General features: G+C 38.9%; 1 protein-coding gene across 1 annotated transcript in view; it reads right to left on the bottom strand.

Annotated features, from left to right (window-relative positions):
• Positions 1-4687: 4687 nt before the first annotated feature.
• Positions 4688-17432, bottom strand: part of ctnna2 (catenin (cadherin-associated protein), alpha 2) — a 343745-nt gene continuing 331000 nt past the window's right edge. The window contains exons 17-18 of the mRNA XM_055009627.1: positions 9355-9489; positions 4688-5816 (exon numbers count right to left, since the gene is read on the bottom strand). Coding sequence (XP_054865602.1) covers positions 5529-5816; positions 9355-9489 — 423 coding nt within the window. The 3' untranslated portion in view covers positions 4688-5528. The remainder of the gene's footprint in view (positions 5817-9354; positions 9490-17432) is intronic.

The raw sequence follows: 17432 nt of genomic DNA, 5'->3' as shown, positions 1-17432 counted from the left end.
CTTAAAGGTATCGTCAATTTCTGAAATCTGGTCCTTCGGTTGGTTCCAATGCTCAGGACTCATTAGTTATGGCATTGGGAAAGATGTAGACTCCTTCATGGTATGGATACACTGAATATACTGAAGTTGCTCTCAGAGTTGGACCAGCAGTCAAATGAAAGAACAGGAAATGGTCCAGTGTCCACGTGTGGCCAGCAGGAAGTTGAAGGTGAAACAGGCAAACTCAAGCAAATTGGCAAAGACCCTGGATGGCACAGTTTAAATTTTCAGAAATCAGTTCTGAAGGAGGGATGCGATAAGATGGATACCATTTACCAGACCATGGATGACCTCAAGACAAGTAGGCCTGAAACCTCCATGATGTTCTTGTGCTGCAAATCAGTGCCAATTATTACTAATCAAGGACACTGATAATCCATATTCAGAACTGATAGACATTTGTAGTAAAAAATAAAATCTCGGTGTCAAAATGTAGAATAACACAAGCTCTAGCACAAAACTCTGTTTATTTGCCTTCATTTATTTCTATTTTATGTTTGATTAACAGACAACGTCAACATTCATCCTTCAGTGCTGATAGGCTGTTACTGTTAAAATAATTTCTTGGCATTGGGCATTGAGTTCTCATTTTTTAGTTGTGTACTTTAAAGCAATGTTTTGTCAAGTTCAAATTCCCTTAAAACAATGCTATTAATGGGCCCCATAGTGAAGAATATGCAGTATTTGGAAAGGAGCAAGTTTACTGTATAGTGTTAAAGATGCAGAGCTTAATTGTTTTACCAGTTATTGTTTTGTATCGACTTGTGTTAAAAGCAACGCGATACTGAGGTAAGTCTGCCATTCCAGTTGCATTTTAATTCATAAAATTACCAACTTATAAAAGACGAAATAGAACAAAACCCCAGAAATGTTGCTGTATCATGATCACATTTTGGCTTCATCATTTCATTGGACCAACGGCCAAAAGCCATTTACATCCTTAGAGTCTGGATTTTCAAATTGCAAATATAGAATGAGTTGGTGCCAGAGAAGTCTGGGCAGCCACACTGAAATGCCATGGCCACCTGACCTCCAGACACTTTCAAGGAGTTGAGTTGGAGCAGAAGGAAGCATGAAAAAAGAATTTTAGGCGCAAGGCTTTCGAATGAGCAGCGTGTATGTGTGTGTTGTCAGGACTTTTTGCAAAGCTTATCCCAGCGTTCAGAGAGAGATCATGAATTGTCTACACTCTCCCAACCTGGTGACAGGCTTGACAAAATTAGAATTAGAAAGAGGTTTGACCCTTTTCCTAGAAGAACATCTAAAGAGCTGAAAGTGTAAATAAATAAAGCAGGTAAAGCCTGAGGTTTCATTTCATATCTCCCCAAAACTGTCTGCAGTGAATTTGTAGCAGTAATATGTCAGTGGGTTCAAGCTAAAATTATTCATACTCTGTAAAATGTGTATTTGTGTGTTATCACAGGGATCTCACAGGGATCCAAATTAAACTGGAAAAACGCACGACCTACATCATGTAGAGTTTGGGACAGTTAAACTATCTGTCCAAAAATAACATTCAGTTGACCTTTCTAGTCTTTTAAACCTTGTTCGAGTAAAAAAATAGATGCCACATGATGTCAAGCTGAGATGATTCAACTCCTCTTCCTTTGATTTGATTTTCATGTTGCAGTATGAAACAACTGCAGCCATAAAAGACGTCCCTTTACAGCGCTCATGTCCATGTGTGCAGATGGCAAAGTGTTCAGTGTCAGAAGGATTCTGACACCACAGACTGAGAGCCAAAAAACCATATTGCAGCAGCTGGTTGTGTGCTGTTCATCACCATTCTCCCTCTGGGGGTTTGACAGTCATTTTCCTCTCTGCCTATTTTTATAGTTGGTCTGAGGGAGGTTTGTTTAACTAGATTAGAACTCTGTTTTAATCCTTTTAATACCGCGCATCCCATGTAGACATCTCTCAAATCAAAGTAGTCCAATCCTACACTGCACTGGTATGTCTGCTACCAACATTATTTCTTTTTAATTATGTCTTTTCAGTTTTCAAAGAGAGCAGGCTGTCAGCCACCATGGCATGTTTTATTTGGATAGTAGAGATGGATACACACAGGGATTATTTTAGTTTAGACAGCACCACAGCCAGGAATTAATCCCTCCATTAACTGGATTGTGTTACTACTTCTCCCCCGTGGCCTTGCTTCCTAAACACAGGGTACTCTGGTGATGCACGGATGCCTGATGCATGTTGTGTTTAATGGTCATTAGCGGTACAATGTGGATACATAAAGAACCCTATTCATTATCAGCAAGTGCAGAACCGCAGAATTATCTAAACTGGTGTCGCACGAGCCATTATTGGGACAATTATGCTTGTCGATGCTTTTGATTCGATTCACGAGAGATCAAGGTCGCGTTTGTGCAATTAGTTGATTTGCTCTCCGTGTTTAATGGCAGGGTGAACCAGGGATGCCTTTGGGGACTTCATAGAGCTGCTCTCTGAAAGGAATGCTGTCTCCTAAAATGAACTAATTCACAGGAATCACTCGGCATGAAGGGAGGTTGCAGCCAGGTCTCAGCGGTATCCCACAAAACCAGACAAGCAATATAAACTTCACATTGGCAGTATCCGCACTGATCTTTCTTTGCCTTTAGAGAGCTCAAACTTTTCATTCCAAGCCCAGGGCATTGTGGGGGTTTCTTGGCTTGCCGACGAACAATCTCTCAACTGTTGACTTTCGGCTCTCGAACAGCTGTTCTTCTCTCCTCAACCTTGCTTTCCTTCCCTCAACAACTCAGTGGGCTTAGAGAGATTGATAAGGACTTGAGTGGACGAGACTGACTTAAAGACCTGACATAGAGTCAGCATTTAACTTTGAGAGGATGAGGAATACATAAAGGTTTGACGGCTCGTCAGATGGATGTCAGTAAAACAGACAAAACGTATATTAAGGGAATAAAACAAAAGTCTAGTTTGAGATAATTGCTAATGTCAGCATGTTTACATGACGATGCAAAGCAGGCGTAATGTTACGGTTTATTCTAGAATTGGAGGACATTTTACATCCCACCCATCAAATTTCAAATAATCCATGTACAAAATACTAAAACATGCAGTTGTTGTGTAAATTTACTTGTCCTGAGACTAAATCTAAAAAAAAAAATAAATAAAAAAATAGGAGAAAAGAATGTTACAAAATATTTTTCAAAATACCACATAAGTGTGGAGTTCTCCCTAAAATGCCATTTCTTCCCCCGATGACCAAATTGAATCTCAAATCAAACCATTAAAATGAAATTTAAATCTCCTTGTTTTGTTTTGTTTTGTTTTTCATTGATGACTCTTGTAATTGTAAACATTTTTTAAATCAACATAATATCTTAAATAACAATTATCATGCATGGAACGTGTGTCCCACAACAACCCTGTTAGCGTAACTCTTTTTAGCTGGTAGAAGAAGAAGAAAACAGTGAATCACATGAAACACTGGAGTTGACATCATCAAATAATTTTCCTAAAGAATGGGTAGAACAAAGCTATGTTCTCTCTTCTATTTTTCAGATTTTCATAAAATTGTCAGCCTTAATTGAATGTCTCACTCTACCTCATGCAACCCTGTTATTCATATTATCAGGATAAGACTAATTCTTTTGACTTTTTCTTGACTTTTTTCCATCAGTAAGTTTGTCCTCTTGGTCAGCAGTAACATCTAGCTAAATATCTAGCTTCTACTCCTGAGAAAAAGCTAACATTAGCATGGATTAGCAACCCTGTTACTGTGATTAGAGTAGGATTAGCAAACTACAAACAAAACATGTAATAAAAATATTACTATTGATGTGTGAGCTGATCAAGCCTTGAGCCAATCAAGCCTTTGATAGTCTATTGCCTATTATTGATGAATATGGAGCAGAAAATTGTAAAAAACAAGGTCTGTTTTTCAAAAATTTGTAAGCCCAAATGTCCTCCAATTCTGGAATAACCATTAAGTCGCCATTGCGGATTAGTGCTGAGTGGAAAGTACAGCTCATGGTGAAGGGAATGTCATTAGTTTTTCAGGTATTTGTTCATTAAACCAAGTGTTTTGCAAAGTGGAATTTTGAACTGATCATGGCCAAATGGAATGGTTTAGGAAAACAGTTTACCCTGAATGGGTGCAAGAATGTCAACCTCATGGTGGCTCTAAAAGGGAAAGTCAGTATGATTCGTTGCCTGAGAAACATAATAGTCCGTATATGTTAATTTCTTGTCGTTGTCAAGCTATTAAAGAGGATAAAGGTAGTCAGAAAGTAGGATACATCATGAATGTCTGTACAAAAACAACAGCTGTTGAGATATTTTTCCTGTTTTCTTTTCTTATTATATTTCAGAATTGTTTGTGTGAAGGAACTGGAAAAAACATCACAAAGGCAACATTAATACCACTGACCTGAGAGCAATTATCTCGCAGTGAAGTAATGGGATTTGACCTGCAACCCTGAATCAATACACCTATTCTTGCTAGCTTGCAGTACTAATACGTTTCTTCCTCCTCCATAATTTTTCCATCTGCAGATCTTGCACAAAGATCTCTAATGATTGTGTCAGATCCTTCAGATTAATAAAAGGTTGTTACTCTCCGAATGACAGTGGAGCTTTTGCAGATGGTAGCAAGTACAAGATAATACAAAAAAGACAAAGGAAACTTGCAGGGTCAAGTTGAGGGATTTATTAGAGAAGGGTGAATATAAAGGTATTGTATGCAGGGATTTCTATTCTCTGAGCAAACCACAACTATTCAAACCTCTCTGTCTATATTATACGCTACACAACTTCCAAACAAGGTCATCATAGTTAGTGTTGTAATCATTAAATAAAAGGGACTCAAAAAGGCAATACAATAGACCATAAGTGTGCTTTGGTAAAAAACACCATATGGGTTATTACTATAATTTTCAGAAACAAGGAAACTACTCGGATGCTGACACTTCCAGGTATCTTAAACATAAATTATTCCTAGCACTACAGGTTAACATTCAAATTGGAAAAGAAAAATATCAAGAGGGATCAGACCAACATTGATATCTTCCCTTTAGAACAACTCCGTCATTGAACCTTTCAGGATTTCTATTTGGACAGTTTAAGTGTGTATACAAGCAGCCATTCAGTAGCACGTTAATGGCATAGCTAGAATATCAACTGCCACATTTTTTTTTTGAATGCCACTCTTCCTTCTCTGATATGTTTCTTTTTTACCTCCCATATTTTCAAAAGTGTTTGTGTCACATTTTGGCTCTCACATATTAAGCTACAATAAGATTGATAAATACTGTCGAGTGTGTGCTGGCTGTCTGTGAGCCACGAGGACCACAGTGTTCACAGGAGCCACAGTGTGGCAGTTTAATATATATATACCGTAGTCCTCCTGAGGTGTCGCCAAGCACACACAGGGCAAATAGAGGTGGATTAACACAATGTAAAAAGGGACTTTTTCACCAACTTGTCACCATCATGTTTTGTTTTTTTTCTTAAACATTACTTGATTTTTTTTTTTCCTAGAAGGAGTCCATGGCCTTGAATTCGCTGAGGGCCTGGACAGGGGAGATGTGTTTCTTCTGGGAGCCTCGTCGTACACGTGTCTGACACTCCTCGGGCTTCTCCCTTTTTACCAGAGGCTTCTTCTCTGGGGCCTTCATGCGCCAAGACACCACGGGTGAGTTAACAGCCGCTGTTCCGTACACCTTCTGGTACTTGGTGGAAGCTACATAAGACGCCTTTACAGTCAGCACCACTGCGTTCATTAGGTTCTTGGCTGCTTGGATCAGGGAGGTGGCGCTATCCAGCTACAAGAGGCCAAGGACAGATAAAGGGGAAGAAAAGAGAGACAGAGAGAGAGAAAACATTAAGGGTCGATGTGTCTCCAAAGAGAAAAAGTGCAAGTACTATCCATCCCTCAACTACAACATTAGGACATAGTATCTACATACAACACCTAGGAGGTCTGAGCTGCTACTGGCAATTAAGCAGGATAAAAACAACCCTCACTATATGACATCTTATTTTAGCAGTTCTTAATTGGCAGAGGCAGAGGTCAGGTGTACCTCTGTCTCCGTCTGTTTTGTTTGGCTGACATTTAAGGGTTGCCGGCCAGTGGGCCTCCTCCTACATCACACTGAGACGAGTCAACTGTTTAGATTTAATGAGCGTGGACTCCAGCTGGTCACCATGAAAAGGTTAAAATCTCAGCAGGGCTCGCATATCTCATGTGAGACCAACTATAATAGAGTCCTGACAAATCAAGAAGAGGAGAATCAAACCCAGGAAAATCCAAAGCAAAGATGAAAGTCAAGATTAGAAAAACACATCACACTAAGGCAGTTAATAGGAATGTTCTTGTAAAACAAAACAGTGGGAGAACATGGAGTCCACTGTTTTTCCTCTCCTGATTAAATCTCTATTCAGGAAATTGGCCAGTACAGAGTACTGAAGTGCTTTTTGTGCCTTTTTAAAATTTATTTACCACTGTATAGAACTAATCACTTATTCCCCTGTATGTTGGTTAACATGAGGATGCATCACTTCGGGTCCTTAAAACACTAACAATCTTGTACAAAGTTGTACAAATTGCAATTATATTGTTAAGTTGTTACAGCAATGAAAACAGTCATTCATCCCTCTGAACCCCAAAAATCCACTGCTTTTGTTAATTACACCTTATATCATAGCTAGAAACACTGGAAACAAAGAATTGCTTGATCTTCCAAGCCCAGGGCATTGTGGGGTTTCTTGGCTTGCCGACGAACAATCTCTCAACTGTTGAGTCTCGGCTCTCAAACAGCTCTTCTACTCTCCTTGCTTTCCTTCCCTCAACAACTCAGTGGGCTTAGGAGAGATTGATAAGGACTTGAGTGGACGAGACTGACTTAAAGACCTGACATAGAGTCAGCATTTAACTTTGAGAGGATGAGGAATACATACAGGTTTGACGGCTTGTCAGATGGATGTCAGTAAAACAGACAAAACGTATATTAAGGGAATAAAACAAAAGTCTAGTTTGGGCTAAATGCTAATGTTAACATGCTTACATGGCGATGCAGGGCTGTTGTAATGTTACGAGTTATTCCAGAATTGGAGAACATTTTAGGTCCCACCCATCAAATTTCAAATAATCCATGTACAAAATACCAAAATATTCAATTGTTGTGTAAATTTACTTGTCCTGAGACCAAATCTAAAAAAAAAACTAGGAGTAAAGAATGAAAATATTTTTGAAAATACCAAATAAGTCTGGAGTTCCCCCTAAAATGCCATTTTTCTCTTGTCCCACCCCCTTAATGACCAAATTGAATCTCAAATAAACCATTAAAATTAAATTTAGATCTCCTTGTTTTTTTTTTTTTTTTGTTTTTTTTTTTTACTGATTTCTCTTGTAATTGTGTGAACATTTTTTGCAATCAATATATTATTTTAAATAACAATTATTGTGCATGGAAGATGTGTCCCACACCAACAAAACACCAACAGTCTTGTACAAAGTTGTACAAATTGCAATTGTATTGTTACGTTGTTACAGCAATTGAAAACAGCCATTTATCCCTCTGAACCCCCAAACACACCGTTTTGTGTTGCTTTATATCATAGCTAGAAACACTGAAAACCTAAAAAAAATATTGCTCCATCTTGAACTTTCTAACGGTCCTTGAACTGCTCATCTGTGACATTTGGGGTGAAAAACTAATTTGGATCACAGCTTAGAATTGAGATATTTTATCAATATCCCTTTATTCCAAATGTCTAATTCAAATTTTGCTAAAAATACAGTGTTTGCTCTAACCAGATTTTGTAAAAAAAAACCCTAAAATTTCTGTACTCCTCAGGAAGGCCACTAGTGACTCAGCTTTGACCAACAGTGAAAATTCATTTTCTAAACTGGGCTGACTACAGGCTATGCATTCATAGAACAGAGAGGAGAAAAGTATGGAAAGAAATTTAAAACTCTACGCAGTAAAATATCTATAGTGTGCAGAGTAGCTTTTTTTTATATGTTAACACCTGTGGGCTCTTGGAAAAATTCTTACATGTTGATTTCAGGTTCTTTCAAATAAAAAATTTAAAAAATCAAAGAAATTTAATGTTTATCTGCACAAAATATTTTTTTTGAGTTCTCTCAAATTTAGCCAAGGTTGTGCTGTTTTCATAGAGCTGCAGAGCAATGTACATGCAATTGCAAAGAAAAATTAGTGTCCGCAGAGTAAAAATCTGAAAAGAGCAGAAAAGATTTCGACACTGCTTGGCATCCAGAGGGTTAATGTGGAACAGTGTTCTTTATTTCATGTCTGTGGGATCCTTCCTCTGTCCTTGAGCTTTCATCCTTTATTCTGCCTGCAGTTAGTTTTTCTTTTAGATTTCTGGAGAGGACTTTCAGAGATAGAGGATGCCACATGCTCTAAAAAGATTTTACAAGCCATCTGAGGAGAATTTGTGCTTTTGCACTACATACAGTAAATAAAAATCGACTTGATGCCCATTCAGTTTAATAAGGCAAATGCCGCTACAGTACAAGTCAAGTATATACTGGATGAGTGTCACTGAAAAAAATCCAGACATGAAATTTTATTTCATGAGCACATTTACAAGGGAAACTATCTGACATCTACATTTGTCTGTAGCTGGAACACGTCATGAATAACCACAACTACCTTTGCTAGTATTTTCTAGCTTTAGAAAGAGATGAAATCCCTTTATATGATCATCAGCTTTGCAGTTGGGTTTAGTGTATTTTATCAGGAGAAAATTGTGATGTTGGAAAGCTTAGAGGAGAGTTACATTAACTAATGAAAACTAATGAAATAACTGAACAAACGAAAATCATTAACACAGAAAGCTTTGAAATACGCAACAAATTTATAATGCTCTGTCTCCTTTCTTCTAAGAAATAAAAGAATATTTATGACTTGACTGCACTGGCTACAACATTTAATGTTTATGATTATCTATATAGTGAAAAAAATCCTTGATGAAAAGTCTAAATGTCAAATGCAAGCAACATGCGATAATTGTCTGTCTTTAGTTCGAGCTGCAGCAGCAATAATAGAGTTCATGAGGCATAAAAAATACAAATGGAAGCCTGCAGTGCACATTTCAGGTATTATTAGATGGTAATCGGGTTGAAATAATTGCATCAGCTTTAATCTGCATGACCCTTCCTCTCATCTTCCAAAGCTTCATCATGACCTTGAACTAAAAGATTGGCCCACCCACAGCGCAGAGCGTAAAAATGGTCTTAAATGGATCAAGCCTGGTGATTGGATGCTAACAGCCCATCTAGAGCATCAGTGCTAGTGGAGCTGGGGTTGTGCTGCTCTGTATGGATAGACTTACCCCTGACACAATGAGCTCTCCTCCAAGGTTTTGGACCTCAGCTTTCACTTTGCTGCAGATGTTGAGCTGATGACAGTACAGGGCAATTCTCTGCAGATAGGCCAGCAGATCCTGCTTGCACGCTGAATCAGGGCACTGAAAGGAAGAAAGGGGGGGGTACAAGGAGTCAAAGCACACACACACACACACACACACACAAATAATAGCTGTAAGTGGCCATTGACGTTAAGGGAGCAGCAGAATGGCCAGACACAGTTTTGACGCCTTGGCCAATATTCTTCTTCGTGTATCTGCCATTTTGTGCATCACTATATTCGAAACCTGTAGTACAAAATAAAGAATACAGCGCAAAAAAAGTACACTTTTTAACGACGTCCTATGTAATAGGCTCTCAATAATTTACACTGAGCAGTAAATTCAGATTTGGGACATTTATGGCTCATGATCATTCAGCACCATCCCCGAGAGGCGTAGTGACGGGCAAATATAATTTATACATCTATAAAATGAGACACACTGTGAGATTGTTGCTAGAATGTAGAGGGGCATGTTTAGAACACTAATATAGCAAATAAAAAAAATCCTTGTTTCAAACTTTTTTTATGGCAAAATCTAAGCCTGCCTATTAGACAACTACCGTTTTGTTTGAAAGGGTGTGCGCTTTCCAAAATGTATTTAAGATGGAGGTTCTATACCATACTGAATTGTTGTAGGAGCTTCAAAGCAGAATACTGAGAACAACAATCCTGACAAAAAACAACGGGGTTCCAGCATTTTGGGTGACTAATTGCACTCCTTTGCACAGAGAATGGAAGATGTTGCTCAACCTTTTTTCAGTGCCGGTTGGTTGCAGGCATGAGTTTCAAAGGCAGGTTGAGTCACACGGCAGGGTGTCAAACACATTCATTTCACATAAAACAAGTTTGTCACAGCATGTTGCACAAGAAGAAAACAGATCAATCAAGAATGAATGGACACAATACTCTGAAACCCAGAAAGACTTACTTCCATAGCAGCCATTGTCTCTATGTGTCCCTCGCTGCCACCGCTTTCTTTCTTTTTCTGTTTTTTTGGAACAGAAGTTCTGACCTGGCCCTGTTGGCCTTTGTGCTACTTCAACACCAGACACCAATCATACAGTGCAGCAAATGGACCAACAGGGAATACAAGGACAGCCTCCTCAGGTGTCCTACTATCACACAGTTTGCCCCTATTATTCCATCTGGAAGCCTTCCAGGAGTCAGCTATAGCCCACTAAGCTCCCAGTGGGTTAAGAACACTGCATCAGCTACTTAAACACTGTGAGCATCATTTTGTAGCAACACCTTTCTTCTAGCCATTAATATTAAACGGTCCTAACTAGGACATTCAGCAGCACTGTGTGGGGAAATGCACAGCTCATTCCCTTGTCTTGTGGGCTTGGGTAGAAGGGGATGGTAAGTCAAACACTGAGCTGTGATATGAATATACCCCCTGCAGGACCTGCAGCATTTCTGGCCACCCATATCTCCTCCTTCTCTGTGAAAGGAAAAGGCCTCCCGTGCGAAGACGAATGTCATTGACTGGCCACAAGTGCCCTTAACCAATGCTCACAAATAGCAAGTAAATAAACCCTCTTTTGCTGTCTGGTGAAATGTTTGTGTCTTTAATGTGAAATATAATTGCAAAGAGCAATTCGAGGCAGTATTATGTTTATAGTTATGGCCACTATCAGAGTGCAACTTACACAGTAAAACCATCAAGTTGCTCTCAATCACTGGATGCAGGCTGAGGTGGAGCCACGAGCTCATAGAGCAGCCAGTGAGGCAGGGGGAAGTTTCTCCTTGGGCATTATCACTGCACTGCCAGCCCTGGCTAGCATCACTGCTAAGTGCACTTCATACTACTGCTGGCAGACACACATACTTGCACGCATGCTACTGCCCCAGGCAAGTTTGATGCAGACATGACACAATTGTTCCCTATTGTACAATTGACTAATAGCCCAGTTCTTCCGCAGATTCCCTGTTGATGTAAATAAATTGTATGGCCCATTACTTTGTCAGGCTCATTGAAGCTCCCTCTGTCTCTCTCTTTATCTGTCATAGAGAAGCAGGATTCTTTACTGACTCATCAGGAAACGCTGTGTGGTCCACTGCCTGACGTTGTTCAGCCTCTTCAAAGTCCTTATGACCTTAATGCTTCTCTCTGTGCTTCAGGAATGTGTTTTGTTACAGTCTACAGCAGCAAGTGATACGTCTTTGCAGTTGTTTGTTTTGTTTTTTTTTGTCACATAATTTGGCCTAAAACGAATAAAAACATCCTCCCGACGGACATTTCAGAACGATGGCGAGAATGATGTGCGGGGTTCTCTGGGGGGAGTAAAGCCAAGCTTTGGTCATTCATAACAGGCAGGTCCTTAGGAGAGCTAATGCTATATTGGACTGCCAGGACCATCCACTCCACAGAGAATCTGAGCCATTTGCCCCGAGGCTGTCGTTTCAGGGCATCTGTTCGGAGGACTAAAAGACCCCATGTCTCTTTTATCCCCTGTGCTTTCTGACTGATATGCTTCATGAAAATTAGCAGTGTGGCTGCGTCTTTGCTCCACCTTGGCACAACTGCACATTTGTATTTGGCAAAGATTTCCATTTCACCTGTTAGTTTGTTGTTGATTACTCTGCCAAGGAATGGTGGAGTTATGTGACGATTGGCGTAAGTCTGTCTGTCTGTTAGCAACGTTATTAAGAAATGAACTGATGGATTTGGATGAAATTTTCAGGGAAGGTCAGAAATGACACAAGGACCAAGTGATTAGATTTTGGCAGTGATGCAGCTTATAATCTGGTTCCATGGATTTGTTAAAGATTTCTGTATCATTGCGAGGTAGCGGCACGGCGTCACTTTAACTACATCAGCTGCCTGTTGACTATCACATGATTGCAATCCTACTAAAAATCTACCACTGCCGACTTTTCCGTCAGAAATGATACAAGGAACAGTTAATTAAATTGTGGGGGTGTGTCCGAGTCCCATCAATTCCCGCCGTCCGCTACATATTTATGTCACATGACTCGGTATCCGTACATACCATACACATGCATAACACACTCCTGTGCTCAGGGCAAGGCTGTTTTGTTTGTGGGTGAAGTATCTGATCTGGTGGTTGTTGACCATAGAGTGAACTTTTAACTAACAGGTGGTTCTGGTGGTTGTTGACCATAGAGTGAACTTTTAACAGATGGTAGTAAGTACTGAAGATGTGTTTTCAGGCTCCAGAAATCCTATGCTGTGTTGACTTTGGGGTCCACTGTTAACCTATAGCTGATTTGTGACCCTTAGGAATGCACAGAAGGGGAGTCTTGTCTGAGGAGTTGTCACTCTTTAGTGGGGTTGTAAACCAGATGCTGTAATTTTATACGTTGCTAGAAGGTATAAAAACTGACCGTTGGTCTTTGTTCGAGGAGGATCATTGGGCCACATCCTTCCAGACAGCTCCTGGCTGTACGATACTGTTCTTTCTTTTAATAAAGTTCTTATTAAGAAAGTCAGTGTCAACGGGCGTTTCTTCTCCACCTGCACATCACGGACATCAGAGAAACAACGACATGGGCCATCTATATTAAATGGCCACATTCTATGTTCCTGTGATTTCTGCCACAATTTTTTTTTCAAGATTTCAGCCCTTGAAATGATACAAGCCTGAGCAGCCTTGGCAGAGTACTGCACTCTCTGAGTGCTTTTCTTGTTGTTGTTGTCGTCCATTTCAGTTCTGTTAATATGTGAGCTCTTGTTGCAGGAAAAAAAAAAATTCTCCTGGTGGTGAAATGTAACCTTGAACCTTAAACCTTTTGCATCTTTGATACATTAAATAGCGAAAAGTTGGCAAAGACAAGAAAAATATGTGAGAGCATGACGGATGACATGAAGATGGTTCAATGACAGATTCAAATGGAGCATGGTACACACAGTTACCCAATACGTCTCCTAGCCGACCGGACAACTACTCCGATGGTAAGCTGTCATGTGTCAGTTACCTCAAGATAGCTGGCAATCTTTCTATTTGCTCATTCAGTCCCTGGTGTCTCCACCAAGGACTGAGCAGTATTGTGTTCTAGTACACAGTGAAACCATTTTTTCTGTTGGTAGATTTCTCCACAGCATTTTGCACACCAGCTTTCTCAAAAGAAAAAGTCAATTTCCCCGTTATTTGCAAAGAAAGAGCTTGGTTTCCATTCATAAAGTTTTTAGACCATATACTGTATTAAATTATATTTCATTTTAATCTAAAATCTGGCTTTTTTTTTCGGGGACCAGAGGGTGAATGGAAAGTAATGACCTCCAAAATACTCAAAATACAGTACTACTCAAATTTTTGGTCAATGTCAAGCTTTAATTTAAAAGAAATTTGCTTCCTCTACACATTCTGATTTTCTAAATTATCTATTAACTACCGAAGGCATTGGGGTAAAACAATGACATATAGTTATGCATCAGGGGATACAGGACACATTAAGGACAATACAGCGGACGATACTTTCTGGAAAATGTGGTCACATAATGTTTGAAAAAACACTGAAAATGCATAATGGTTATGACGCAAACATTTTTTCTCCTGAAAAGCTGACGATTCTAAGATTTTCACTCAGCAACAGCATTCATCGTCAGAAATAGTTGGTTCTGACTCCACTCCAGCCAGTGCCTGTTAAACTGTAGTTTTGCTTTTACTGAGCAGCCTTTTAATTACACATCAGTCACACTTGGTTTCACCGCTGTCAGTAGAGGTGACAGGAGCTTTGCTCTTGTTGTTTTGCACTCAGTGCGACAGAGGCTTCCGCTGTGACAACTAAAGTGAAACGTGGAAGTCTGAATACTTTGCTTCAAACTTATAAACTTATAAACAATACTGTGACACTAATTAAAGTTCTTTGGCATTACTCAGTGCTCAAACTGAAAGTTCACGAGTGTAAAGAAAATGAAGGTAATTACAAGGGAATGGAAAAAATATAAGCATGTTTATAGATTTCTAAGATATTTTATACAATATTTCTCTTAATATATCCCATAAAACAATCGAAGCAAACAATAGAGCCATTCTGTTGTCAAATGATGTCTGAATAGCAACAACTAGATCCAAATTCTAACATAGACTTCTATTTTTGTCCAAATACAAAAGGAGGCATATTAGGGAGCCACAGAGCTGCACTGGCTATGTAATGTATTCATTACAATGAACATGGGTACTGGAGTTTATTTAGTCAGTCACACCACATACACTGTCCTTGCTGCCCTAATTACTCGCTAGTATGCTAGACATTGTTAATGCTCACCTAAAAATAGTCCTACTATTTATTCAATGCCCAGCTTTATTTGTTCCCCCTGAATAATATCAATAGCATTATGTTAGCCATTTGTTAACCATCTGATATGTAGCCCTGTTTAGATTACAATACACACTTTAACATACTACACATGAATATAAAGACATCAACAGCAACCATCAATACGGGTAACATTACTAAACGTGAATCCAATGTGCAGCAGAATTACTCAGCAGTCAAAGTCACTCTATTTCCAACAGTGCTATGCATACTGCTACCTGCTGCTACTGTTGAATAACATTCAAAAGAGGTGTGCGTTAGTCTATACAATACGCAACAGGATACATTCTTAACCTTAAATGTATAATAAGTATTTCAAACATTCATACATACCTTGGGTCTTTGTTGAGCTGATATTGATATAATGAATATTGGTAAAGTTTTCAGAATATATTAATAAAAACTTACAAAAACAATAACAATTATTAATACACCTAATTTTTAGGTTAAAAGATTTTTAAAAAATGTATTTATGTTTCTCAATATGGCCTATTCATGGTCTTCCTTCAATGCATCATTACACAGTCTTTTGTAACTGACTGACACCTACCAAGCCTTAGCAGCAGTATTCACTAACCACAGTCACTTACATGTGGCTATTGCAACTTTGTTCTGAGCACTGAGCACAATAGAAGCGAGGTAAAGGAAGTTAAGGTAACTGAGGATCCCTTATATGTCCAAACCTTTGATGGATTGCAAATTAAACACATTTTGACTGTTTTTTCATTTAGAGATTATGTCATCTGGTCAGGCTTTGTAACTGTAATGCTTCCATTGTGCTTTTAAATTATCTGATTCATCAGACAATGCTGTTCTGCACTACACCTGACACTCAGGTGCTGTGCTATCATGTTAAATAAAAGCCTTTATAACTGTGCTTGTTATTATTCTTATCAATGATGACAGCTATGCCATTACATAGTCAAACTGGAGGACAGCCTTAAATACCCAGAAACATTTTAGACAAAAACTATTTTTTTTTGACATTAGAGACAAATAGTTTGAGGAATACCAGGGCGTTGAATACTTAACTAAAAGAATTAATTTAATATTTGCAATGTATTTAGGGATGAACGAACCAAACTGCATGGGGGAATGCAGTGGGAGAAATAGAGTAGAAAAAAAGGTATTGCTGGAGTGAAATGGGGTGAGTTGCCTCGAGGGGTTTTTCTATGTCAAGTGCTGTGCTTAAATGACTATGAAAGAGCTTGCCATTCTCCCACCCTTCCATGCAAAATTGCTTTCTGCTTCACATGTGCTCATCAATAGGGCTGATGTAGACTCATGACAACAAGGTTTGCTACTTAAGGGACTTGTCTGAAAGCAGGGGAGCAGCCTTTATTCTTACTGTCTAGGCTTGACAAGCATGGGTTACCTACTATGATGTGTGAATGCAAAATGCTTGTCTTCTTCTGCAATCAGGACAAGTAATCAAGGCTGTGTTATTGGTTGTATAATTCCATTAGCTTTATAAAAGCAGTATTTTCTGTGTTCACTTTGAATAACTCATTCTATTTACTGAATGGCATGACAACTAATTATCCTGAAGGCCTCACATGAACACTTTTACAATAAATACATGTTGGAAATGAAAAGGTCCTGAAGTCCCAATTTATTACACAGATCTGATGTCTCTGGAAGTGTAGCAGAAGGCTCTGAATATTCAGTAAACACTGGTGTAGGAAACATTTAAGTGAGAATTAAAAATGGCAAGCCACCTGCTCTTTTCATTAGAGCAACTGTTGATTCAGACACAGGCTCCGCAAGTGATTTGCCATGTGACAGATTCACTCCCACCTAAGCCCTGTTAAACATTGATCATCACTTGGCAGTCTACAAGCCAAAAAGTGAATACATAGGCACACAAATACAAGTCCCTGTTTACTTTCTGCTTGCTGCCCCAGACCTTGCTCTAAACCACGTACACAACCCCAAACACAGACAAATATTCTCACACATGGAGGCATGCACAAGGCCCATACGGAGGGAGAAAAATGCTTGCTTTTCATCTCTGTGTTTGTGGTAATTACTACATAACAGAGCTATGCATTCGTTGCCTGAAACTTTGTTCTGTAGTGCAATATGCTCTGAAGAGCAGGGCAGTGTGACACGAGCAGAAAAGTGCCAGCTTTGACTAAAGATGCCTTCTGGACCGTTGAAAGCTTAACATACTCTACAGCTAGAAAAACTAACAGGGATTCTGCACTGTGGTAACAGCAGAAGGCTTGCTGATTTATTATTGTGAAGCCGCATATTGTCACAAGAAGGCAAGGAATAAAGAAAATGTAAAGCTGTTGCAGAAAAACCTCTCCTCACAATGACATACCCAACCCCTGGGGTCAAGGTATTTTGTAGTTTAGTTTTCTTCTTTGGAATTTATTAGTTAACAATACATTTCAATGTTTTTTTGTTTTTTTTCAGCATTTTTTAACAAAAGAAATATGTTTAAGATAAATAAGTACATGGGCCAAGGTACAAGTTTGTATTGTCTGGTTTATTGGCAACAGTCTGAATGGAATAATAAAAAAAAAAAAAAAAAGATGCCTTTTGTTTACTCTTATTGCTCTCGTCAGTATTATAGATACAGCAGGGAGCATTTTAAGCAAAAAAAAACAAAACAAAACAAACAAAAACAAAACAAACCAAAACTCCAATAAACCAGATATATGCTACAAGCTTGGTACCAAGCAGTGGACAGATGTTATGACTAGCTTGTAA

This window comes from Amphiprion ocellaris, chromosome 4, assembly GCF_022539595.1.
Source record: "Amphiprion ocellaris isolate individual 3 ecotype Okinawa chromosome 4, ASM2253959v1, whole genome shotgun sequence".
Taxonomy (NCBI): domain Eukaryota; kingdom Metazoa; phylum Chordata; class Actinopteri; family Pomacentridae; genus Amphiprion; species Amphiprion ocellaris.
This window is presented reverse-complemented; position numbering and strand designations above follow the sequence as displayed.